The sequence below is a fragment of the Podarcis vaucheri genome (genome assembly GCF_965113315.1).
Source record: "Podarcis vaucheri genome assembly, chromosome: 1".
NCBI classification, from domain to species: Eukaryota; Metazoa; Chordata; class Lepidosauria; order Squamata; family Lacertidae; genus Podarcis; species Podarcis vaucheri.
Genome location: NC_138759.1, coordinates 120,819,258 through 120,846,198, shown reverse-complemented (window position 1 = coordinate 120,846,198; position 26,941 = coordinate 120,819,258). Strand labels below are relative to the sequence as shown.

General features: G+C 46.7%; 1 protein-coding gene across 2 annotated transcripts in view; it reads right to left on the bottom strand.

The window, feature by feature from the left end:
- Positions 1-1,704: 1,704 nt before the first annotated feature.
- The window catches only part of SLC25A12 (solute carrier family 25 member 12), a 58,474-nt gene continuing 33,237 nt past the window's right edge, over positions 1,705-26,941 (bottom strand). For both annotated transcript variants that reach the window (XM_082240146.1, XM_082240147.1), the window contains exons 12-18: positions 22,989-23,041; positions 22,281-22,361; positions 8,933-9,073; positions 5,818-5,956; positions 4,338-4,496; positions 4,115-4,205; positions 1,705-2,284 (exon numbers count right to left, since the gene is read on the bottom strand). In XM_082240146.1, the coding sequence (XP_082096272.1) occupies positions 2,092-2,284; positions 4,115-4,205; positions 4,338-4,496; positions 5,818-5,956; positions 8,933-9,073; positions 22,281-22,361; positions 22,989-23,041 (857 nt within the window). In that variant the 3' untranslated portion in view covers positions 1,705-2,091. The remainder of the gene's footprint in view (positions 2,285-4,114; positions 4,206-4,337; positions 4,497-5,817; positions 5,957-8,932; positions 9,074-22,280; positions 22,362-22,988; positions 23,042-26,941) is intronic.

Below are 26,941 nucleotides of genomic sequence, written 5' to 3'. Positions count from 1 at the left end.
AGAGCCAGCGTGACTTCTGCTAGGACAAATCCTGTCTCTAACCTGTTGAGAGTGCTTTGACTGTCAACAAGCATGGGTGGAGGGGATCTGATTGACAGTGTACTTGGACTTTAAAAAAGCTTTTGACAAGGTACTTCCTGAGTGAGCTTAGCAGTCATGTAATAAAAGGAGAGGCCCTTTTGTGGATGAGGAGTTGGTTAAGTAGCAGGAAGTAGATAATATTAGTAAATTGACAGCTTGCTAATCTCGAACAGAGGTATATAGAAAGTAGTGTTCCCCAAAGATTGGTATTGGGACCTGTGCTTTTAAACTTATACATAAATTATCTAGAAGTAGGGGTGAGCTCTGAAGGGGCTGTGGCGATCACACAGGATCCCCGGACGTTTCACCGTCTATTGATCTCTGTGCCACCACTTTATTTCTCGCTGCCACCACCCAGGCCCTACCTGGTACATTACCGAGTCCAGTCAGGGTTAAATTGGAACATAAACTTCTGTTTATTTATTGCAGTTTAACAACTGTGTGGTTTCATAAACGGTATTGCTCAATTACAATCATGGGGTGCCTATCCAGACCTATAACTTCCGTTACCTGCTCTCACTCACTAAACCACCTCTCAGATTTTTACTTGTTTTCCTAGCTCCTAACTGTTCCTGACTCAGCTTATTTTGCTACACTAACTCAACCTAACCACAGACTATCTCAATTCACTCCCACTCCAACCAACCACCCAACTCCCAAGGAACTCCCCCTTTGCCCCTCCCAGAGCTGGTTTTATAGTCCCTCTGACTCCACCCCCCTGGGTCCTGATTGGGTAACCCGTTTAACTATTTCACCTCCAGCACTCTCATATGTTAACATCACAGGGGCCAGGTTTGCTGATGGTACTTAATTGTTCAGGGTCATTAAAACAAAAAGGGCGTGTGAAGAGCTGCAATTGGCCTCTTCAAACTGAGTGAATGGTTGGTAAAATGGCAAATACAATTCAGTGTAAACCGGTGGAAAGCAGTGCGTGTTGGGGCAAAAAAATCTTAAGGTCACATGGAGTCTGAACTGGTGGGGTTGGGCCAGAAAGAGACCTTGGGGGTTATAGCCGATAGCTGGATGAAGCCATTGACTCAGTGTGCAGCAGCTGTGAAAGGCGAATCCCATGCTAGGAAAGAGACTGGGGAGAAAAAGTCACATCATAACGCTGTTATAAGGCATTCTGGTGCAAATGCATTATAGTAATGTGTATGGCTCTGGTCGCCTCACCTCAAAAAGGATATCGTACATTTGGGAAAAGGTTCAGAAAGGGGCAACCAACATGTTTGAGGGGATGGAATGATTCCGCTATGCAGAAAGGGTGTAGCAGTTGGGACTTCTTGGAGAAATGACAGTAGTTAAAACTGTGGAACTCACTCCCACATGAGGCAGTGATGGCCACCAAATGAAATGGTTTTAAAAGAGGATTAGGAGGAGAGGGCTATCCTAGCTCCTAGCTAGGCTATGCTCTGCCTCCTCCACCAAAGCCTGTATCCTGAATACCAGTTGCTGGGGGAGGGAGTTTGCACCATTTCTTCCCAGCAAACATTTTCATCTTTTTGCATTTCTTCACCTCTTGCTGTCTTGCAGACTATAGCAAGGTTGTCCAAAAGGATAACTTAATCCGTTTGCTTCCTACGGAGGAATTTAGCTTAGAACACAAAAAGAACCCTGTCATCCTTGGTTTTAATAAATTTTATTGTCACATGATTTTTAATAAAACACTTTCCAAAACATTCTGTACATTTCAAACTATTTAGAACCGCAACACCTGTTTCTACAAATGCAGTTGCATTTCAATGCCATGATAATGTCTCTGTACAAAGTTGTACAATATGTACAGTAACATGGAGTGCAAGCTGTGCTAAGCCAAGCCCTAGTTACTTATTCTACGCATAGAACTTAAAGCTTGAATCGGTCTCCCGTGTGCAAATGATTAGCTGTGTTTTGGATAGAAAGGAGTGATTCGATGTCGGAGCTCCATTCAGCTAGAGCATCATGCAGCTGACTGGAGGAGCAGAGCCACGGCTGTAGCTCTCTGTCCATGGCACTACTTTTTCATCTGGCTCAGGAGGGAGCGGCTGCTTTGGGCTGCGCTGAAACGGCACCTGATTTAAACTTTGGAAGAGAGAGGCCAAATTTGTTCTCTATCCCAGCAAAAGTAGCTGTTGCAAGTCGATATCCACCTATGTGGTCGGGATTGGCAGGAGGAAGGCCGGAGATTCGAGACTTGGGTGTAGGTTCTGAGCCGGAGGGTTTGCTGGTAAGGAGGCAAAGAGAAAATTAGAGTTCAGGTTTCATCAGCATAACGCTATTTCTTTAAGGCAGGGGTGGGAAACCTGCGGGGCAAATCCTGACCTACCTGGGAGTCCAACATGGCCTGTAAGGCAATTTCCCCATAACCACTGTGGAGGGGGTGTTTCAGTTCTGCTCTGGGTACTGCTTTGCTAGCATGTTCCCTGTGGGGAACGTGCTGCTGAAGCAACCACACTATAGCAAATCAAATTCGACAGGTGAAACCACCCCCACCCCAGTCACCTGACACAGAATCGTAGAGCTGGAAAGGGACCCCAAGGGTCATCTAGTCCAACCCCCTGCAATGCAGGAATCTCAGCCAAAGCATCCATGACAGATGGCTCCATCCACCTGTCAAAGTTAGCCCATGGGTGAATAAAGATTTGGGCCACCAGCCCATAAAGGTTCCCTGCCCATACCTGAAGCGTTACACTCATGATCTCAGCCCCTCCACACATCTTTTTGTCAGTTTTTATCAGTGTTGAGCATGGCTGGGCATGAATCTAGACCGGGTACTCAGAGCTGATCCAACAGATCACTCAATTGGGGAATGCATATGCAGATCTGAAATAGCTAGGACTGGGTCAGGTGTTGTTCACTGGGCTTTTTCTCTCCCCATGAAATACATTTTTGCATGGTGGCTTATATCAACCAAGGCGTGAATCTTTTTAACAGCCGACACCACAGGGTTCTTCTAGGATTCATCGTATATACCTTGAATGCCACCAGCCAAGGGCAGTAAATTGGTCATAAGCTTTGATTTAGATTCTGACTCTTTGTTTAAAGGTAAAGAGTAAAGGTAAAGGTAAAGAGACCCCTGACTATTAGGTCCAGTCGTGACCGACTCTGGGGTTGCAGCGCTCATTTTACTGGCCGAGGGAGTCTTCATACAGCTTCCGGGTCATGTGGCCAGCATGACTAAGCCGCTTCTGGCGAACCAGAGCAGCGCACGGAAACGCCGTTTACCTTCCCACCAGAGCGGTACCTATTTATCTACTTGCATTTTGATGTGCTTTCAAACTGCTAGGTTGGCAAGAGCAGGGACCGAGCAACGGGAGCTCACCCCGTCGCGGGGATTCGAACCGCCGTCCTCCTGATCGGCAAGTCCTAGGCTCTGTGGTTTAACCCACAGTGCCACCCGCATCCCAGTGGACTCTAAAAATGCACAAATTCTAAGCTTGAAGGGAGAAAAGCTGAGGAACTGCTGGATGGTGCAGACACTTCTCCACCAACCCTGAGCATTGACTATGCTGGCTGGGGCTGAGTTGGAGTCCAACAATAACAACATATGGATGGCCACAGATTCCCTATATTTCTTGTAGCGCATCACCTGCCTGTTCTGTGTCACAGTGTCTCAACCTTACGCTAAGACCAGTAATGAAAACCGGAGTGTTGAAGAGTAAAGATTATATTCTAGGTTGCTGAACTCTCCTGTTTATATTTAGAAACACAATTTAATCTAAATGTACCAGCCATTTTTCACCAACCAAGAAGGGATGTGGCAACCCATGGTTCTCCAGATGTTGTTGGACCCCAACTTCCATCATCCTTGCCCATGCTGGCTGAGGCTGATGAAAGTTGCAAGCTGAACATTGTATCAAGGGCCACAGGTTCCCTGCGCTTGGTTTAGAGCAGGCTTCTTCAACCTTGGCCCTCCAGATGTTTTGAGACTACAATTCCCATCATCCCTGACCACTGGTCCTGCTAGCTAGGGATGACGGGAGTTGTAGGCCAAAAACATCTGGAGGGCCGAGGTTGAGGAAGCCTGGTTTAGAGGATGGTAAACTGTACTTACATGCCTCCAAAATCAACATAGAGCCAGCGCTGCAAAAGTTCATAGGTCACTAGAGTGACGCCAAACTGGGGTGAAGATCTGAACACTCGTGCTGTTGAAGAGAATAAGCACAATCTTTATTGAGCAGGTATTTAAATGGTTGCGAGCCTTGGGACTCTCTAGTCTTCTTTAAATTAAAACAGAAGTTACAAATGTACCCACCCATCCCACCTCTTTTCCTTACCTGCGGCTCCTTTCCAGAAAGCTGCGGGGCCTTCTTCTCGAAGTATCTTTCCAAAGCAGTCAACAACTCCATTGTACGTCGTCTGACCAGCGCGAGCCGCCACTTGCAGTCTCGTCTTGATGACATCAGCAGGGGTCACCAAGGAAGCAGCAGGCACACCTTTTCAGGAGAAATGAGTGTTTAGTTTAACGCAAACGGAGACGGGCAGAAACATTTCTAATGCCAAAGAATATGAATACAAATAACGGCTGAAGTCGCATTTGTAACAAAACCAAAAGCCAACGGCAGCTTCTCCTTTCCTCATGTGCAGCTTAATGCTTTATGCCAGAGTACATTCAATATAATTATAATAATAGCTTATTATTTACATGCCGCCCATCTTACTGGGTTGCCCCAGCTGCTCTGGGCATCTTTCAACAAGTAAAAAAAATGAAACGCAGTAAAACATCAAACATTAAAAACTTCCTGATACATAGTTGCCTTCACATCTTCTCCAAGTCAGATAGTTGTTTATTTCCTTGGCATCTGATAGGAGGGCGGTCCACAGGGTGGGTGCCACTACCGAGAAGGCCCTCTGCCTGGTTCCCTGTAACCTCACTTCTTGCAGGGAGGGAACCGCCAAAAGGCCCTTGGAGCGGGACCTCAGTGTCCAGGCTGAATGATGGGGGTGGGGCTGTTTAGGGCTTCAAATACCCATGTGGCGAAATGTACTCTGGCATAAAGTGTGAAGCTGGTAAATAACCCATACACAAAGTCACATAATCAGCAATGATCGGACACCATGTATTGTGCCTGTCTGAATGGCAACAGGCCTGACAGATCCAGCAATGGGATGGGGAGCAAAGGCTTTAGCAAAGATCTCTGAACAAACACCTTCCCACTCATGGGCACAGGAAAGGAGGACTGCGCCATAAAATTGCTTTCTGCTTCAAATAAATGCTTATGTGAACTATTTTAATGGCTTCTCCTTCAAACAAGTTGCAGATGAAGTGAATTTTGGCTCTCCCGAAAGAATAATTTTGAATTTCAACCTCTAAAACACACTCTTGTTCTATATATGATGTCAACTCCTTCCCAAATGAAGAAAAACCAGACAAGATAATTTAAAAAAACTTGCCTCTGTATGTTTCCTTGAGATTTTAAACGCCAAGCCTCCCACATTGAGAGCTTTGAAACAATAGCAACTCCCCTATCGAGGCCAAGAGTACAAATTTGACTACAAGTTGCTGAGCTGCATTAAGCTGTTTATCCACATTATGCAAATGTAATTAGCTCTCGTCAAAATTACACTACCTCCCACCAAGGATAAAAGTGATCAAATTTAGATTAAGGTAGATACAATAGTGTATTAGCTTCCTATCCTTGGCTCCGATGAATATTAACGATTGCTAGGAAAGGGGACAGATTTGGCAAGCGGGGGGGGGGGGAGAGGTATGTGAGAGAAGGGGAGCTGCCTGCAAATCACGCCGTAAAATGTTACCTGCGATAGCACCAGCTGCAAGCAGATTAAATCCTCCCACGTGGCCATTTTCATCTGCAAGCATCAGTTTACAATGAGCGTACACAGGAAAATAGATTGCAGAAAAGGGAATATCTCGGAGGAAACATGCTTTGGCACCCTGTCACGTGAATAAGGGGGGGAAAGTGCAAACAAGTTATAGACACACAGGATAAATTCAAACTGCCTCTACACACAAGGCTCTGGGACTACCCAGGCGCAAAGAGGGGGATCTAGATGACTCCCCAGCCTCAGCCCTGAGATGTGGGCAACACCGGTTTGAAGCCGCCTTGTGGTTCTGTCTATAGTATAGGTACATTATGCAATACCCTGGGGTCCAGCCTTTTTGGTGGTGGCACCCTGGCTGGGGAATTTCTTCCCTCCTGAGATTCAATTGGCACTCAATTGCCTATCTTCCGATGCCAATTTTAAAATGTGCTTCTTTTGCTAGGCGTTTACTGGCGACTGCTCTTGAGTTGAGCACTTTCGCTGCAGTATTGCTGGGGATGTATTTGATGCCAAATCACGGGCGCTTCGCCAAGGATGTCCCAGTACATTTCTGAGCACAATTCAAAGTGTTGGTGCTGACCTTTAAAGCCCTAAACGGCCTCGGTCCAGTATACTTGAAGGAGCGTCTCCACCCCCATTGTTCTGCCTGGACACTGAGGTCCAGCACCGAGGGCCTTCTGGTGGTTCGCTCGCTGCGAGAAGTGAGGTTACAGGGAACCAGACAGAGGGCCTTCTCGGTAGTGGCTCCTGCCCTGTGGAATGCCCTCCCAGCAGATGTCAAGGCAATAAACAACTATTTTACTTTTAAACGACAACTGAAGGTGGCCCTGTTTAGGGAAGTTTTTAATGTCTGACGCTGCATTGTTTTTAATATTCGGTTGGAAGCCACCTAGAGTGGCTGGGGAAACCCAGCCAGATGGGCGGGGTAGAAATAATAAATAATATATTATTATTATTATTATTTTCTTCATCATCATCATCATTATTAAACCAAAAGTTTGTAACATTTTAAGTACTGGCTGCATTTTTGTATATCTCGATATATTTATTTTCTTGGGTGACCCAACCTGGGTTCGTGAAAGTGAGCGCAGGGGAAATGCAATGAATAAAAGACATGCTTGCATTCCCTCCCACTCCACCTGCCACGTCTTGGCTGAGAGAATGCTATTGTGGCTCCATGAACAAATATTACAACTGAGGGTGCAGGGCTCTTTACAATGCGGGCAAGCGAAGAAAGCTGAACGTGGACGAGCAAGAAAAGACCCAATGCTCAGACCGTATGAGTCCTTGGCTGCAAGATCTATTGGAGATGCTCAAAGACTTATAAGCACCAATCACCCGCAGCCGTCAGACTGAAAAAGGAGAACCACCACTTTGGTCGAAAGCCAGAATGCTTTGTTGTGTGGCAGTGTGTGCAGTGGACTTCGTTTGGGCTTCGTTTATGGCCGCTGTCCTTCTGAATTCTATGGGCAGGAGAGTCTACTTGTGATGATCCAATTGATACCTCCTATCATCAGTATGTAGCAACCTCTCTACTGCCACCCTTGGAACAGGCTCAGTGCCGACAGCAAAATCGGTAGATCATGAGACGCTTAATCTCAGGGTCATGGGTTCGAGTCTCACATGGGGCAAAAGATTCCTGCCTTGCAGGGGGGTTGGGCTAGATGACCCTCGTGGTCCCTTCCAACAGTACAATGCTATGATTCTAATGGTCAAGTCCATTAGCACAGCTTGTAGCGATGGAATCAAAGCCATGCACGTTGTCTTTGTGCCCCCCCCTTAAACCCCCAAATGATTTATAATCTGCCTCCTAAATCCATTCGCTCAATTCAAATTACCGTATTCTTCGCTTTATAAGATGCACCAGACCACCAGTTTTTGGAGGAGGAAAACAAGAAAAAAAATATTCTGAATCTCAGAAGCCAGAACAGCAAGAGGGATCGCTGCGCAGTGAAAGCAGCAACCCCTCTTGCTGTTCTGGCTTCTGGGATAGCTGCACAGCCTGCATTCGCTCCATAAGATGCACACACATTTCCCCTTACTTTTTAGGAGGGGAAAAGTGAGTCTTATAGAGCAAAAAATACGGTAATCTGGGATTCATTTTTAGCAACCCACTCAGACCCTCTTTTAAGACACTGTGGTTTAAAGGGAAAGGGTGACAAGAAACAATACCAGCCACCCAACTGCAGCGAACTCTTGCTCCGTGTATTAAAACGCCTTTAGGAAAATGCTATAGCTATGCAGTTCCTGATGTCCTAACTTCTGGATGGAAGCTGCCACTCTGGAACCAAATTCTGTGCACAAAGAAAGGCGTTAACACTGTTTCTCGGGAGCCCAGCTGCCTGCCTCTGCCGAATTTACGTATTAGTCTCTTGCCACCATGAAGGGTGTCGGAAGAAATAGTCTTCCGAGTTTAAGAAAACTAATAGCTTCCGCTCCATTACCTCTGATCTGTAATGATGGAAGTAAGTAGACCTGCAGGGAAAGGATCTGTTTACTGGCATTCTGCTAAAAGTACCGTACGGTATGGGCCTCGCTGGGTTGGTTGCGGGTTTTATTCCTCCTCCCTCCCTTCACAAAACGAATTCATTATTGACAAATCCCATCACTTAACTTCTTAAAGATCTGAATTCTGCTAAACTACACTACTGTTTCGCCGCCGCCGTGTGATTAAGACAAAGAGAGCAGCCCGCTGTGAATGTAACAATAGAGATAGCGGAGACACGAAATAAATGCTAAGGCTATGTGGGCTGCCATAATAAACACAAAAGGGAAAGGCGAGGAAACTTTTTCTCCCTCTACAACACACCCCACCACCTCTTCCCACTGAAACGATCTGTGCCAGAAGCCAGCGGGTCGCCAGAGCCATGACTCCCTACGGCTCGGGATAAAAGCCCGTGGAAGAAAGCGAGGGAGTGTTTTTGTACATCCCACTGCCACTAATATAAATGTGGGTTTCTCTCTATTTTCAACCATGGGGCTACCCTGCAGGCAGAGATTGTTTTCAAATTTGAAAAGATTTACACACACACACACACACACACACAAATCTGAGCGAGTGGAATGTAGAAAAAAAGAAAATATACACCTTGTAAAGACCGAAAAGTCCCAAGTCCTTTAGAACGGTGAGGGCTCTAACTTTCGGCCCTGTGGTGATTTCTCCTGCTACCTGCAGCCGAATCTTGACAATCTCCAGGGGATTCGTGAAGATGACCTGAGACCCTCCTGCCTGCGAGAGCAGAACACAACACAATGTTAAGCGATTTCCCACCCCAAAGAACCCCCAAATCCACACGTGATCTTTCCAACTCGCATCCACATTGAGTATCGGGCAACGGCTTTCGGCAACTTAAGGTTTGCTTCGCTATTCTGATATTCTAGGGATCAGAGCTGCTACAGTTTTTGCAACTGATGAATATTGAGAAGGCATTCAAAAGGGGGGCATCGCAAGGAGGGTGGGGAAACACAGACATCCACTCTCAGCCTCCTGCTTTTATTCCGATGGTCCTCCGCCTAGCTGGTTCTGTATGGTGTGTTTTAGTTCAGAAGACAAATATTCCCCAGCCCCTAAGCCAATCCTGTAACTCTACTGCCACCCCTGGAAAAGGCTCAGTGCCGATAGCAAAATTGGTAGATCATGAGACTCTTAATCTCAGGGTCATGGGTTCGAGTCTCACATGGGGCAAAAGATTCCTGCATTGCAGGGGGGTTGGACTACATGACCCTTGTGGTCCCTTCCAACAGTACAATGCTATGATTTTAATAAGCTGAAAAGCAGTATAAAATCTGTGTCAACCATCACAGAATGTACAGACAGTTGAATACACTGACCTGCCTTTTTTATTTGTATAAATGTGTTTCTATGGTGTTTGTACATTGCGTCACGTGCAAGCAGCGGCAGAGCACGCTGATCGGGCGCCTTGGGTGGTGCACATGCCCGGCGGCCGGGTGCGGGGCGAGCCGGGGCAGGACGCTCCATGGGGTCTCAGAGGAGTCTGCCTGTCTCCTCCCACTCAGCTGCCTGTGGGGACCCAAGCCACCCTGTCACTCCCAGGAGAGATGCGTGGCTCGGGCGCACTGCAGGCCCCGCAGTGAGTGCCACCCAGCATTTTGTCACCTCACCCCCCGCAGTGGTGACACCCAAGTCGAACCCCCCCCCGTACCTCCCCTTCCTTTGCCCCTGCGTGCAAGGGAAGCAATGAGTAAAAATTAATAACAGTGACAACAATAAGATCAAACCAATCTTTATTATGGTCCAGAGACCCAACAAATCGTTACAAAGGAATGCACAATTCATACAGCCTACCTCCAGGTTAAACAAGCATTTTGTTCAAAAGATAGGGATCGTTGGTTCTTGCAACCACCGATAAAAACTTTGCCACTGCTAATGTTCTAGCGTTTGTCCGGTCTTCCAATAGGAACCTGACATAGTGAGCCTCTTATTTTCCCGGGAAAGGTACCAGCAAGGGTAATATCAGTTCAGCCCTGGCTTGCTCGTATTTTGCACAGCGCAGCAAAATATGTTTTATGGAATCGATGTCTTGAGCACACGAGCAAAGTCTGTCCTGGTAGGGAACTCCTCTCAACCTGCCATCCAACACTGCAGTTTAGTCTGGCTTTGGTGAAAAGCCTTCTATAATTTGGTACTGTCAGGTTTTTAATGTAAGATGTTAACTTAAAGACATGCCTATATTGTACTCCTACTGCCAATGGACTACAGACTGTGTGTGACCGAGATCGCAAGTCACTGTGTGCATTATCCCATAATCTTTGCTTTAACGTCTTTAGGGCGCCTTCATAACCCAGTAATACAGTTGGGGGGGGGTGACAGATCAGTAGAGGTGGCTTTTCTAGCCATGGTTTTCTGCCATTTGCTGACAAACTCCTTATTGGTCAGGTGTTGGTACAAACCCTTCCCTAGATCAAACGCTGAAATCCTGAGCCAATGTTTTAGGGCAGCCCACCATGCTTTAGTCGAAATTGCAATAATAAACAAATGTCTATTATGCCATGCTTTCCTTCTTCTTGGTACAGAACAAATAAGCAGGTTTTTCAGTTGGTAGGTGGACAGGCAGACAACCAGAGGCACGTGACTGGCTAGCAGCTGCTGATGTCACAGCAGCAGCAGAAGTGCAGTTCACTAGCCAAAACCACCAGCAGCCATGGCAAAGCGACAGATAAAGGAAGGAAGAGCATTTTACCAGGAGGTGGTGAGACTCTGTGCAAGTACACAGCTACTGAACGGAGGGGCAGACTATCAATGACATCGGGGCGACCCTACACTCAAGCCACTGGACTCATCGATGGACTTCCTCCACTAACGTGGAACAAAAGACCACGGCAGAATAAAAGACAAGGGTGAAAAGGCCCAGCTATCACTGCGTCTTCCGTCAGCTTTGACCGGTGGCCCCACTGGGACCTTCTCTGGACAGGGAAAGCCTAACTTCTGTTGCCTATGTTCTGGCAACCTCTAGGCTGGATCTCTGCAATATGTGGGGCTGGCCTTGAAGCGAGTTCGGAAAGTGCAGCTGCTGCAGAGTCCAGCAGTTGGACTGTCGACCGTGCAGGGCAGCCTAAACGTAGAGCACCAATTCTGGCACGACCGCACTGGCTACCGAATAGTTTCTAGGCTCGGTTCAAAGGGCAGGTTTTGCTCCCAATACTTCGCCGCCAGCCTCTCCCAACAAGAACCAGCCGTCCGAACTCTGCGATCATCACCTGAGGCCCTTCTCTGCTCCGCAAGAGGTCTGTAGGGTGGCAACACAACAGCAGGCTTTGATTCGTATAAATGTGCGTTTTCGGTTTTTATTGGGAGGGTTGGCTGTTTCAGCGTTTCTACTGCATTGTAAGTCGCTTTGGGTCATTTCTGAGAACAAAGTGACTAAGAAATATAAATAGGCACCATCGCTGCTGGAAGGGAGCATTAATTGCTGTTGTGCTTGTCAGTGTTTAATGATTTTGAGCGATGGCAAAAGGTGAGCTGAATGAAAATTGGCTTTTGCTACTGTAAATAATTGGCAGGGCTCTTAGGCTTGACTAGGAGAGCTTTTTACCATTTAAACTGGAAATTCATTGTTTCAGAGTGAATAATGGGCACACCTCCATTACCACATCTGTTACAGTAAAAATTATATATATATATATATATATATATATATATATATATATATATATATATATATATATATATTATTTTTTTAAAAAAAGGTGCGGGGGAAGATACAGACAGAAACAGATTGATATTACCAGTTTCCCCAGCCTGGGTGTGACACAAATTCAACAGCTGTCAAGTTGTTTTATATTTCATTAGCAAGAGCGCAAGCCCCATCCCTCACAGGAGGTTTGCTGCATGAACCGCTCTCTCCCAAGTTGTGCGTTTTAACCTCAGACATTCACCAAGCGGCATTTCAAAATTTCACAGGGCGATTCAACGTGACAGTTTCGCTCCAGAAGCATGTAAATGTACTGGGAAGTGACATGTTTAGACTTTCCCTTGGCCCGCTATAGGTTTAACCACCCTTCACTTCTGGAAAAAGTGCAGGGGTCATCGTGGGACAGACGGCTGGACCGATCCGCCTACTCGGAAGGGCTTGTCTGCCTTAACCAAAATTAAACCTGGATGTGATGCTGGCTGCAACACTTCGTTTTAAAATTATAATAATAGGCTCTGGGAAATGGGGGGTGGGGAGGTTTCCACCAGCACAGCACCACAAAAGAAGAAATTTAAAACTCTTTCCTCCACAACCATGATCTCTCGGCAGTGTCATATACCCTTGCCATCTCTCCCTTGACATAGGTCATCCTAAGGGCAACCAAGGTAGTTTCAGTGCCTAAAAAGGTAAAAGCTAAAGGATCCCTGGATGGTTAAGTCCAGCCAAAGGTGACTATGGGGCGTGGCACTCATCTCGCTTTCAGGCCAAGCACCCACCCACCCATCACGATTTGCAATATATCGCTAGGTCAAAAATTACGAAACCAATATCATACTTTTGGTTTTGGACAATATCTCGCCCAGCCCTAGTTGTGGGCATTGTAGTCAGCAGTTTGTTTGAGCTGGGTAACTGATGACACACACTGATAGCATAAGCATTTTGCAAAATATTTTCTCTTCCCCTCCCATTAGAAAAAACAAGGCAAAACTGACTTGAAAGGTGTAGATTTGTTCATTGAGTCATTAAAGATATTTCTTGTAGAATTCACACACACACACACGCGCACACACACACACACACACACACACACACACCCTCTTTAAAAAAGGAATAGAAATTGAATTTGGCCAGGTTAGTCATTTGAGATTGGTTCACCAGAGTTTACTGTGGTGCCTGTATATACAGGAAATTCTGTTTTGCAAGGCGTTGTTTTGTTTTTATTTTTAATCTTTTAGAAATTAAGAGTTCCTGCAGGGCTGGCAAAATAACCCTGTAAAAAAAGCCAAATAGATCAATTCATAAACATTTTTATTTTCGAAGGAGAGGGAGGGAGAAGCCAATCACGGCCCAATTAACTTCCCCAGTTCCTTTTGTGGAAAGCGGTTGAAATGGTGTTTTGCATCTACACAAACAGCAGCAAGCTCTTTAAAGGGACAGGATTTCAGAAAAATGCAGTTTTGACTGATGGAACCTGTATCAGTAGCTTCAGGTTTTTGGGGCTTCAGAACCGTGTTGAGGGCTTGAGAAGCACAATGTAGCTTATTTCTTTTAATTAAAATGCACAATCTTGTCTAAGGCTCAGTGTGAGGTCAGAGGGGAAAGGCACGGAAAATATTGCAAATTCCGACTTCAGCCAATTGCTCCACCACCGAGTCCCTCACAGTGAACTTTCAAAGCACCTCTGAAAATGTGTGCGCTTCTTTCCTGCCTGTGCACATGACTAAGGGTGCGGCCACGAGTCCTGCACGCAACACTATTCAGTGTGTCCCAAAATACACACCCCCAAAGTTGGCAGGACTGCCTGCTCTGACAGCAACCGTCAGCTGCTTGAGGGACTGCAAGGACTTGGGCTCAGTCTCCTACCTATTCCAAGAGGGGACTGGTGGTGTCAACACTTAAGTCCTGTGGACTGAAGATGCGCACATCTCCAAGTACTTAGGTGCAAGGATCTGGCCGCAAGAACTGCAGCACGCAGAGGGCTGCACTGACCAATGTCATGTTACCAGGCCAAATTCAAAGTTGGCATAGGCTTATCTGCTTTGCTGCTATAGACCAGTTTACCTCAGTGATTGCCTCAAATGTGTCCCCTTGATCACTTTGGTCTGTGGAACTCGCACTTTTACAAGTGCCACACAATGCCCATTTCGCATCTGCGACGAGTCATTCCTTCAGTGTGGCAGCATCTGTGCTATGGAACTCCCTGCCACTTGACGGTAGGCAGGTGTGGCTTCACTATTTATTTATTTTAACACGCTGGATGAAAAGGTTTTAATTTCAGCAAGCTTATCCAGACACACAAGTTAGTTACACTTATTTTAAAAGCTTCGCTGATTTTACCTTGGTTTTTAAAGATGGTTTTATGCATCTTTGATGCTGGTAAATTGGAAAAATAAAAATGCGGCTCCCTTCTTTGATTGAAGATTTCTACAAACTCGCAACATATGAACATCTTGCATATAAACGAAGACAAATTCAACAATATTTGGAATCCATTCTTACAAATACTGTAATAGGTTAAACACGGGTTCTGTTTCTCCTTTTCTCTCTTTTATTTACGCCTCACCATGTTTAGTGCACATTTAATTATGTACTTTTTGAACTTTAAAAAAAGATGTTTAAAATCTTTTTTTAAAAAAGATGGCTTTATGCATACTTGTTTTTAACTGGCTTGCATGTTTTAGTCATGTTGCATACAGACACTTGGGGGAATTTATTTTTCAGCGAGATGTTTGTGGATTTTCTAAAGAAACAAATAAAGCCATTGCATCAGCAGAAACACTTCTCCCTGTGTAAATGGATTTTTTCGTTCTGCCCCCCCCTTTCACTGCCCCTTAATCTACTCTTGAGGGGGGTCTCCCTACACTCAGGAGCAGATTTAGGTAAGTGCGAGGGGGGGGGGACGGAGAGGGAGGGGAAGTTCCACTGCATGAAAGTAAGCCGTTCTCATTGTGCAATGACTTGACTGAACTAATCCAGAAGCCCAAAACTTCCCATCCTGGATCAGTGGCTGAACTGTGGAATAATTTGTTCCAGAGTTTCATTCTTTATATTTAGTGATGATCAGTGAAGGTATTTTGTTAAGGTGGAACCGGAAGCCCTCTGGACAAGGTAAAGGTAAAGGACCCCTGGACTGTTAAGTCCAGTCAAAGGCGACTATGGGGTTGCATCACTCATCTCGCTTTCAGGCCGAGGGAGCTGGCATTTGTCCAGAGACAGCTTTCCGGGTCATGTGGCCAGCATGACTAAACTGCTTTGGCACAACGGAACACCGTGACGGAAGCCAGAGCGCATGGAAACGCCGTTTACCTTCCTGCTGCAGCAGTACCTATTTATCTACTTGCACTGGTGTGCTTTTGAACTGCTAGGTTGGCAGGAGCTGGGACAGAGCAACGGGAGCTCACCCCATCGCAGGGATTTGAACCGCCGACCTTCTGACCGGCAAGCCCAAGAGGTTCAGTGGTTTAGACCACAGCGCCACCCACATCCCTGTCCCTCTGGACAAACATGACTTGACTCAGGTTCTGTGCAGCATGTAGCATAATACTGGCACCCAACAAATGCCCCACTGTAGTAATGGCTATGGTAGCAGCATGGGTGTTATCACTGCTTTAGAAACTGAAATTTATTAAGGAGGGGAGACCAAGGAAACTTGGTTCCAAACCCTCAGCGGGGAGGGGGCGGAACACCCTGGAAAAAAGAATCTATGCAGACATTCTGAGAGCGCATTTGGTATGGCTGTGCTATAAACAACGGCCCCATTCAAATAGAACGTCCAAATAATAAGCCCGATACAAGCCCAGTTATTCGCACTCGCAGAAAACGGTTCCTAAATTATGACAGACACCTTTTGGGGCAGCAACATGACAAATTCAATCCTGAATGGAGGTTATTCATACAGATCAGGAGTACGAACAATTCAAGCTCCCTTGCTTAACCTTAACGTCATGTAAAATAAAGTCTCCACGAGAAACAAATGCAAAAAAAACTCAAGCTGACAGCAAAGGTTATGAGAGAAGAGATGCAGTCTGAGATCCCACAGCAAACACCTTTTGACATGCCAGAGGCGGAAGGAAATGCGCAAGTGACCCTGGAACAGGAGACCTCTTGCCCTTTCCAATTCCACCCGTGAGGCACAAGACACAAAGGGGGAAGGGGGGGGAGAAGCGCCTCAGCCCTGCCCCCAACACCCGCTTCCTCTTGCTGAAAACAGACAGCGTCCCAGACCAAAACTTTTCCCCACACTGAAAACATTGTCCTTTGACGTAGACTGCTCTTAGGAGACGACTTCTAGGTGCTCACACTCCCTTCTCCCAGCTAAGCTCCAGAAATTTGTGCTAACTCTCTCAGGCAAGTGCGCATTAAGCGCCCTCTGCTTTTAGGGATCTTGGGGAATTTTTCCCTCAGCACATCACTCCATTCTCTCAATGGGGCTTCTTACAAAAAAGGATGCACAGTCAACTGTGTGCCCTTGCAGCCTGACAAGTACAGTGGTACCTTGGGTTACAGACGCTTCAGGTTACAGACTCCGCTAACCCAGAAATAGTACTTCGGGTTAAGAACATTGCTTCAGGATGAGAACAAAAATCGTGTGGCGGCAGCGGGAGGCCCCATTAGCTAAAGTGGTACCTCAGGTTAAGAACAGTTCCAGGTTAAGAACGGACCTCCAGAACGAATTAAGTACTTAACCCGAGGTACCACTGTATATGGAATGATGCTGTGAAAGTAATAAAGTCCCTGCCTCCCTTCTTCCCTGTTTCTTAAAAACAGAAGCACACAGGGGAGATAGCTAGGTGATTCCACTTCCATACAGCTGATGTTGGTCAGCTACATCGTCCTGCCCCTTCTGGAAATATGGCCACTTCGAAGACGCCGTCCACAGAAACCAACAGCCCTGTTCCAATAAAAGGAATCCCTCCCTTACTATCCCTACAGCACCTCTATTGCGATTCCCCCCCCCCCCAGTTCCGATGGGGGTGCCCACTCCTGGCAGGGTCCAGCCTGGCCACAGTCCTGCATGCATCACTTACCTTTCGGCTGCACTAGAATCACGCACAACGTGAGGCTGCCTTTGAAAAGCACTCAGGAGCTCCAATACATGAGGAATGCAGGCGCTAAAATCTCGGCTGGGGCAAGGTGCTGGGATCATGTGGCCCCTTCTATTGCGCCAGCTGTTTCAGAGTGCAATTTAGGGTGCTTTGTTGTTGTTTAGTTGTGTCCGACTCTTTGTGACCCCATGGACCAGAGCACGCCAGGCACTCCTGTCTTCCACTGCCTCCCGCAGTTTGGTCAAACTCATGCTGGTAGCTTCCAGAACACTGTCCAACCATCTCGTCCTCTGCCATCCCCTTCTCCTTGTGCCCTCCATCTTTCCCAACATCAGAGTCTTTTCCAGGGAGTCTTCTCTTCTCATGAGGGGGCCAAAGTATTGGAGCCTCAGCTTCAGGATCTGTTCTTCCAGTGAGCACTCAGGGCTGATTTCCTTCAGAATGGAGAGGTTTCATCTTCTTGCAGTCCATGGGACTCTCAGGAGTCTCCTCCAGCACCATCATTCAAAAGCATCAATTCTTCGGCGATCAGCCTTCTTTATGGTCCAGCTCTCACTTCCATACATCACTACTGAGAAAACCATAGCTTTAACTATACAGACCTTTATTGGCAAGGTGATGTCTCTGCTTTAGGGTGCTAGTTATTTCGGGTGCTAGTTATTGCCTATAAGAAGCCCTAAAATGCCCTGGGACCAAGAAGAGAAGACTTTCTTTTAAATAGATATTATATTTTTTAAAAAAACATCTTTACTGGGGAACCGCTCAAACATTTGCCTTTCTGGAGCGGATTGGCTCAGAGACATTTGTGCAGGTAGCGCTGTTCTTTTAGTACTTTGGGCAGAGGATGTGCAATTCAGAGCCAAAAACCCCTTAGGATTCCTCGCCTGCTACCCAAGGGGAGCATCAGAGCTTAGTGGGAGAGCAAAGTTCCTGGGTTCAAACCCCAACATCTCCACATACGGCTGGGAAATACATCTTTCTGAGATGCTCTGCCAGTCAGAATAAGCAATGATGAGCTCAGCTTTTGATGTTCAAATGTTCTCGGTGTGATCATCAGACTACACTTCAGTTTAAAATTCCTTGAGCAAAAAGGGACAGAGGTAGCGCTTAATGAAGACTTGCCCATGCTAGAAACATGTTTTGGTACAAAACGCTATTAAGTTAGTAACCCTAATAATCAAAGTTCATTACCGAAACAGAAATCGCTAAGATTCCTTACTGAACACATGTCTCAGCAGGGGGGGAAATAGCCTAATGAATGCATACCTGAAAACATCCTCAAGCAATTTTTTTTTAAAGGAACTCAAGTCTAATTTAAAATGTGCATACATTTTCATAAAATTTATACTGCCGTTAGGCTGTGTGGGCTTCCTCATGAAACCACAGCAGCCCCCAGCAGTTTATAGCTGACTTGGGGGGGGGCTGGTGGTGGGAAGTGGGGGGGGGAGAGAAGTCAGCAGATGCGTCAGGCCTTTGAATTACATTTATTTGCGGGGTTGAGGGGTCTCTTCCATATAACTGTAGCTGCTTCTAATGGGCCTTCAAAAGCGAGATTAGGTTCTCTCTGGGGTACGGCTATAACTCGCTCAGTTGTTGCCTTTCCCAAACGTGGGTTTGTACGCTGACAAGCGAAGGCTGGGGTATCTACAGGGCTGCCATTTCTAATCAGGGAGAAGTAAGAACAGCAGCACTCCAGGGCTGCCTCTTTGAATTCGGAGTTTGCAGAGGTCAACAGCCTTATTGCCCATGGTTTTGGTGACAAGCTGAAGGGATTTCCATCCAGGAAGTTATTAAGAGTTCTCAGATCCAAACCCGAGGAGGGCTCCAGACTCTTTGGCCACAGCTGCACCATACATCTAAAGCATTATTACAGCCCTTTGGAAGAATCCTGGGTGCTGCAGTTTGTTAAGGGTGTTGAAAGTTGTTAAAGGTAAAGGGGCCCCTGACCATTAGGTCCAGTCGTGACCGACTCTGGGGTTGCGGCGTTCATCTCGCTTTATTGGCTGAGGGAGCCGGAGTACAACTTCCAGGTCATGTGGCCAGCATGACTAAGCCGCTTCTGGCGAACCAGAGCAGCGCACGGAAACGCTGTTTACCTTCCCGCCGGAGTGGTACCTATTTATCTACTTGCACTTTGACGTGCTTTCGAACTGCTAGGTTGGCAGGAGCAGGGACCGAGCAACGGGAGCTCACCCCGTCACGGGGATTCGAAGTGCTGACCTTCTGATCAGCAAGTCCTACGCTCTGTGGTTTAACCCACAGCGCCACCCACTACGCCACCTCGTAGTTGTTAGGAGAGCCCTATTCCTCTCACAGAGGTACAGTTCCCAGACTTCCCTGGAAAGAGGGACTGGTGTTCAAATCATTCAGCTCTGTGATGGGAATACGGTCATACCTTGGATCCGTTCCAGAAGTCCGTTCAACTTCCAAAACGTTTGGAAACCAAAGCGTGGCTTCTGATTGGCTGCAGGAAGCTCCGCCGGACGTTTGGCTTCCAAAAATAGTTCGCAAACTGGAACAGTCACTTCTGGGTTTCTGGCGTTCGGGAGCCAAAACTAAGCTGTTCGAAAACCAAGGTACGCCTGTAACTCTCAGCACCCTTCTCAAACCATGGTGCCCAGGATTCACTGGGGAGAAGCAGGGTTGCTTAAAGTGACGTAATAGTGCTCTACATATATGGTTCAGGTGTGGCCTTTTAGATGTTGTTGTTGCTTAGTCATGTCTGACTCTTTGTGAACCCATGGACCAGAGCACGCCAGGCACTCCTGTCTTCCACTGCCTCCTCGCAGTAGCTTCGAGACCACTATCCAACCATCTCGTCCTCTGCCGTCCCCTTCTCCTTGTGCCCTCCATCTTTCCCAACATCAGGGTCTTTTCCAGAGAGTCTTCTCTTCTCATGAGGTGGCCAAAGTATTGGAGTCTCAGCTTCAGGCTCTGTCCTTCCAGTGAGCACTCAGGGCTGATTTCCTTCAGAAAGGAGAGGTTTGATATTCTTGCAGTCCATGGGACTCTCAAGAGTCTCCTCTAGCACCATAATTGAAAAGCATCAATTCTTCGGCGGTCAGCCTTCTTTATGGTCCAACTCTCACTTCCATACATCACTACTGGGAAAACCATAGCTTTAACTATACGGACCTTTGTCGGCTTAGAATGGATAATAACATTAAGCACAACTGAGTCTATTGCTTCACCAAAGTGAGGACAGAAGCTACATAGGAAGACAGATGCTTTTCGACTCAACTCTTTAAAAAGGTACTAAAAGCACTATGATGCCACTTTATGTGGCGAACCATCCTGACTTTTACGTACGAAGGGTGATATACAAATAAATAGTAAACAATAAAAATGCAATACCTTTGCAGGGTCCGGGTTTGACAATTCAACAGGGACCTTCCCCAAACGCTTTAAGAAGAGCAAGCCAAGGCTGAGCGTATATTTGGAAAATTAACCCGTGGTGAAATTGGGCTAAGTGTGCTCACCAAAAGCAGTCAGCATTCATTCAAACGGCTGTTGGTTCTCTGAGAAACAGATTACCTGCCTCCAGCCTTTGCATCAGTTGCTCTCCACACTCTTGGGGGAGGGGGTATATTTCTGGTTACTGAAGGGCACAGGAGAACTGAGGTGGGCAGAAAGAGGAGCTGCTGCCCTTCAGTAAGGAATGTGTTAGAGTGGAACTCCTTGCATTTCAATAAGATTCAAGCTGCAATGGAATCAACACGTCCTGGAAAATGTCCGTGATATATTGTTCTGAGAAGGACGGCAGCTCAGTCGGTGGTGGGGCATTTGCTTTGCACCCAAAACGTCTCAGGTTCAACCCTTTGCTTCTGCAGGTAGGGCTGGGAGAGACCCTTGTCTGAAGCCTTGGACAGCTGCTGCCAGTCAGTGTAGACAACAATGGACTTGATGGACTGACTTGGCACAAGGCAGCTTCCTATATACAATGTACAACACTTAAAACTCCCACTGATTCCACTGGGACAGAATTAGGCACCTGCTTAACTCTCCCCCATGGAAATTGATGGAGTTCAGAAGTGTTTCACTTTTGGCCCTGTACTTGCCGTATTTTTCACTCCATAAGACGCTCCTGACCATAAGACGCACCTAGTTTTTAGAGGGGGAATGCAAGGGAAAAAAATATTCTTTAAAGGGAGCGCAGAGCACAGCCTGTATGCATCCCAGGCTCTGCTCAGCATTCCCTTTCACGAGCCGCATGGAGTGTGTGTTTGGTGCTTGTGGGCTTTTCCCTGAGGAGGGGCTGCCAGGCTGCCCTTCTCCCTCCTCGGAGAAAAGCCCTCAAGCACCGCACACATGCTCTGTGCGGCTCTTGGGGGCTTTTGCAGGAGGTGGAGGAAAAGACAGAGCCGCACGCTCTGTCCCTTCCCCCACCTCCTGCATGAGCCACGCGCTAAGCCAGAAGCCAGGACAGCAAGTGGGATCGCTGCGCAGCGATCCCTCTTGCTGCCCTGGCTTATGGGCTAGCCGCGCGCAGCCTCTCCCGGGCAGGGGGATGAAGGCTCCCCCAAGAGCCGCGCTCCCTTTAAAGAGCGTGTGAAGTGTGTGCGCGGCTCTTAGGGGCTTTTCCCCAAGGAGGGAGAAGGGCAGCTCCACGTGTCTCTTTAAAGGGAGCGCTGAGCAGAGCCTCCCGCCTGCATTCGCTCCATAAGACGCACACACATTTCCCCTTACTTTTTAGGAGGGGGAAAGTGCGTCTTATAGAGCGAATAATACGGTACATTGTTACTTACATAAACGTCCTCTTGATTAAAAAAACAACAACTGGAGCCAGAAAAATCCTGTTGCAAGCAGACAACGGATTTGCTCTGCAGGAGATAAATCCAGCTCCTCTCCACCTTTCAGACAAAAGGAACTCTTCTGCCAAGAAACCGAGAGAGCTCTACATCTCTCTCTCTATATATATATATATATATACAGCCGTGGCTTTCTCATGGTCATTTTCTCTGTTGACAATCAGAGCTGTTCTGTGGGGGAAAACAACCTGACATTTCTAACAACAGGTCCGTGCTAATGGCAGTAATGTAAAGAGATGCCCTGCTTTGCTGTAACCTGCTCCACGTAGCAGCCGGCAGTGGAAAAGGTGTCAACAGAAAGGGACAAACAGCACCAAAATTGCGGCAGCTCTTCCCATGACACAGCAATAAAATTGTTATGTGTCGGCAGTCATTGTAATATGGGCACAAAGTGGGAAAGGTGTGCTCCTTCCCACGGCAGGGATACTTACGCAGCCTCCCGCAAGGATCTCTGCATACAGTGGAATGGAACCATCTCTCTGCGTGAATTTGTCTCTGACAAAGTCATTGACCTAACAGAAAGACATAATTAATACCATCAGGCCCCAATTCCACCTTCCTCGTCTACAGTTTTATTCAGGAGATCTAAAAACAATATTTGGATATTTGGATTTGATATCTGGAATCCATTCTTACAAATTCTGTAATAGGTTAAGATCTGGTGAAGTACAGTAACAACCTTGTAAAGTAAATGGGTTTTGGGTTCTCCTCACCTCCTCCCGTTATTTTCTCTTCCTCACAGGTTCTGTTTCTCTTTTTCTTTTTCTCTCTCTTATTTACGTCTCACCATGTTTAGTGCACATATAATTATGTACTTTTTGAACTTTCAATAAAGATTTTTTTCTAAAAGGAGATCTAAAAACAAGAGGCCAGAGTGTGGCATTTCCTGGAGCAGAGATATCACCTGAGAAACGTTTTGGGTGTTCTACAAAAATAAATATTTCTCCCCCCAAAAAGAAGAAAGCAGTGCAAAAGTGTCGAGTTATCCTCACTTTAAAATATCTTTATGTTCACATTTTTCATACTGCATTTGGATTTGGATTTGTATGTACGTTGGGAGCTGCTTTTGAGGAGCGTTTCCTCCAAAAACTGGATCGAAAACCCTCTAAAGAAAATTATTTAAAAATAAATATACTCACTGTAAGCTTAATGGCTTTTTCTGGAGCGACACCAATGAGCTGTGGAAGCAACCCTAGGCAAATGGAGCAAATGTATCACAATTAGACACGCTCAAGTTTGCTGGCACGATGTCTAGGGTGCTTTGCCCTGTAATAGCCTAACACGCCCATTTCCCCACAGAGGTTTTCCTTTGACATCAATGATGTTTCTACATATGGAGCTGGCAGTTCTGCTATGTGCCCATTGCGCCGTTTTGCAACTGAGCATTTCAAGACTTCTACCGCAGACGGTGAAGATGAGCTTGCTTGGCAAAGGGCTTGCTGGCGCTGCATTTTCCTAAGTCTATTGCCCGATATCAGCTGCCTGCTATGAACTAAAATCAGCTTTATTGCTGCTGAGTTATTCCCAAACGCCTCTTGCGGGATGCTCAGAGCACACAGTGTGCCTTTCTTTTAACCGCAAGATGCTGCTCCTTGTCGATTTGATCAATCGGCAATCAGTCACTAGGTGGTTTCATTCATTCCCAATCAAGTCCTGCCGCTTTTTACTTCTTATTTAAACTGCTGCTTGGAAACAAAATTGAAATGCCAGGACGTCTAGCGAGCTCCGTAGACACTCCAGTCAAGCGTCATTATATACACAGTCAGGCAATACCATTTCCTATAGTTAACCTAATTCATAAGAGAAAGACAGTGGCTTGGATCCAGAGAAGTGCAAGTGAAAGGAAACTTGAAGAAAGTTCTATTCCCACCCACCCCTTTCCCCATTCTTCACTCTGAAGTCCCTGAATGGCGTGGGATGGAGATCCATGCGAGGGTCACCTCCAGGCTTGACTACTGTAATTGGCTCTACGCGGGGCTGCCCTTGAAGCTGACCCAGAAACTCCAGCAGGTGCAGAATGCTGTAGCGAGGCTCCTCACGGGGTCTCTGCCATGGGAGCATATTCACCCAGTGCTTTTCCAGCTGCACTGGCTCCCGGTGGAGTACAGGGTCAGATTTAAGGTGCTGGTTTTGACCTTTAAAGCCCTTCACGGCCTAGGACCCTCGTACCTACGGGACCGCCTCTCCCAGTATACCCCACAGAGGCCCTTAAGGTCCATAAATAGCAACACCCTAAAGGTCCCGGGCCCTAAGGAAGTTAGATTGGCTTCAACCAGAGCCAGGGTGGAACGCTCTGCCTCATGAGACCAGGGCCCTGCAGGATCTGATTTCTTTTCGCAGGGCCTGTAAGACAGAGTTGTTCTGCCTGGCCTTTGGCTTGGAATCAGCCTGATCCCCTCCCCCTCTTTCCTTTTCCTTCTCTTCCTGTGATGAGGCTGCATTTTAACACAGTTTTACTGTTTCAATATTTTAATGTTGTATTCTAATCTTGTTTTTTAGTTGTATTCATTCAACTTGTTTTATTATTGCTTGTTAGCCGCCCTGAGCCCAGCCTTGGCTGGGGAGGGCGGGGTATAAATAAATATTATTATTATTATTATTATTATTATTATTATTATTAGAAATCACCCAAAGTTGGATTGAGCTCCAGGCACGTTAAGATGCTTCCACTTCATTTTGGGTAACTTCCTCTTTTCTAACGCAACACACTTTCCTCCATTCCCATACCATTCTGGCGCTCTGGGGAATGTTTATGGGAGGTGAAGGGGCTGGGAAAAAGCAGAAAAATCCCCTCCCTTGAGTTTTTCCCTGTGTGCAGTTCTCAGTATCCAGGCCGACACTACCTACATCTACACACAACGCTCTCTTTTCACTACCTAAAAGAAAGTAACTTCTAAGACCAATGCAACTGTCTACTTTGTTACTTACATCGTTAAAATGGAGAGACAGAGGTTTTAAGCGCTAGGAGGAAAAGTTAGCGTTAAGTTACAAAAGAAGATGAAGTCGCTGGATTCCCCCCCCCCCCCCAGTTAAGTGCAATGTGAGGCTATCAGCACCAAAACACATACATACTTGCACCTGTTTAAAGATAGATTGTTTGTCAAGCGAAGTTTCTTTGGGTATAACATAGTCGCAGGTTGAGAAACAGGAATTTTGGGGTGGCCAGGCCATAGGGTACACTGGAAGTCAATGTGAAACAGCAAAAACATGAATTAAGTGCCGCCTAGTGTATTTTATTTAATGGATTTGTTTTAATAAAATGAAATGGGGATGGGACATTTTAAGTGTCATGTGCTTGAATGTTTATTTTATTTTATTTTTGTTCCTGTGACACCGGACTCTCTGCCCAGAAAAGGTGAGTGATGGGAACAGGTTCGACGACCTATGAGCTCCTTTCCTGCCCCGCAATAACTGGTGGGTACTTTTCCAGCAGCAGACCTGTTTAAAAAAACAGATCAGCAGAGGGCAGCCTTCCCTCGCTTGGCTTACGACGAAGCATCTTGCCACTTTTAATCCAGTCCCTTTCCAACCTAGACAGCAGGCGCATGTGTTACCTGTCTCCCTACCGTCGCCCTGGCCCAACTTTCGCAAAAGCTGACAGAACTGTAATAAAGTGCTGATTCACCCCACTGTCGTTTCAAGGGAAAGGAAGTTAATCGGCCGAGCGGTCTGCGAGCCGACTGCCGGAAGAGCAGGCCGATTCTGTGCAATGAGGCCGTTTCCCCGCTAGCAGGAAGAACAGCGGGTTGTTCACACCCTTGCGCCAGCAGCGGCAGCAGAATGCCGTTCTCTGCAGTAGCTCTCGCAGCTTAAAAGCCATGTGGGGTTTACCTTCCACACCACGCAACTCCCTTCTCCTAAGAAGCCCAAATCAAATGTGCGTGTAGTACCTACACACGCACAGACGCAGATCAGCAGCTAATGTATGCCGTGGCTTAGTTTCTTTCAACGCAGTCCTTTTTGTCTGAGGCTTAACAGACTTATTACGCTGGGGGAAAGGTAGTTATTAAACACACAAAGGGCGTTTCACAACAAGAAAAAGAAATGCCAGCCTGAGTCTCTGATCCCCTATTAAAAGGATATTTAGCACAGTAGTGCCTACCGCTAAAGGAACTAATAGACAGTAACACCTGGAGGCACACCTCCCGCCGCCATTAATACACAGCTAAATACAGCGCATGTGCACGCGCACAAACACACGTATACAGGTTCAACGGCTACGAGTCATGATGCCTACATACAATCTTCAGGATCCGAGGCAGCAGCGTGCCTCGGAATACCAGTTGCTGGGGAAGATCAGCGAGAGAGAGAGAGAACACTCTCATGTCTTGTCGATGGACTTCCCGTCAGCAATTGGTTGGTGCAACTGCAGAAAAGAAGGACAGGGGACTGGGTCAGGGTTTCCCTCCCTTTTACCTTCCCAAACGTGGGCCTCCCAGCTGTTTTTGGACTACAACTCCCATCGTCCCTAGCTAGCAGGGCCAGTGGTCAGGGATGATGGGAACTGTAATCCAAAAGCAGCCGGAGACCCAAGTCTGGGAAACCCAGGACGAGATGGACCTGTGGTCTGATCCAGCACACGGTTCTTCTTACGCATTCTCGTCCTCTCGACTTACACAGGCACACATAGACACACACACTGTACTTCATGCAGTCTTAGAGCAGATTCACCCTTTACATGTACAAAAACTGCATGGCGAAATACACATCCGGCGCTATCATCTGTGCAGAGAAAAAGGAATCAGGACTGGCTTCTGTCCTGACCGCAAAGGCACAGAGTCACTTTGCTGAATGTCAAACCCGTGTAATTTTTCTGCCTGAGCTTTAAAGTATGAACGGAGTAATAGATTCTGCAATGAACCATTGTGGAGGCTTAGACTGTAGGTAAGACTTGGTTCTGGAGTTTGGTTCCAGGATGTCGAAATTCAGTGGTGCCCCGCAAGACGAATGCCTTGCAAGACGGAAAACTCGCTAGACGAAAGAGTTTTCAGTTTTGGAGGTGCTTCGCAAAACGAATTTCCTATGGGCTTGCTTCGCAAGACGAAAATGTCTTGCGAGTTCCTGCTGGTTTTTTCCCCTTCCCCCCCTTTTT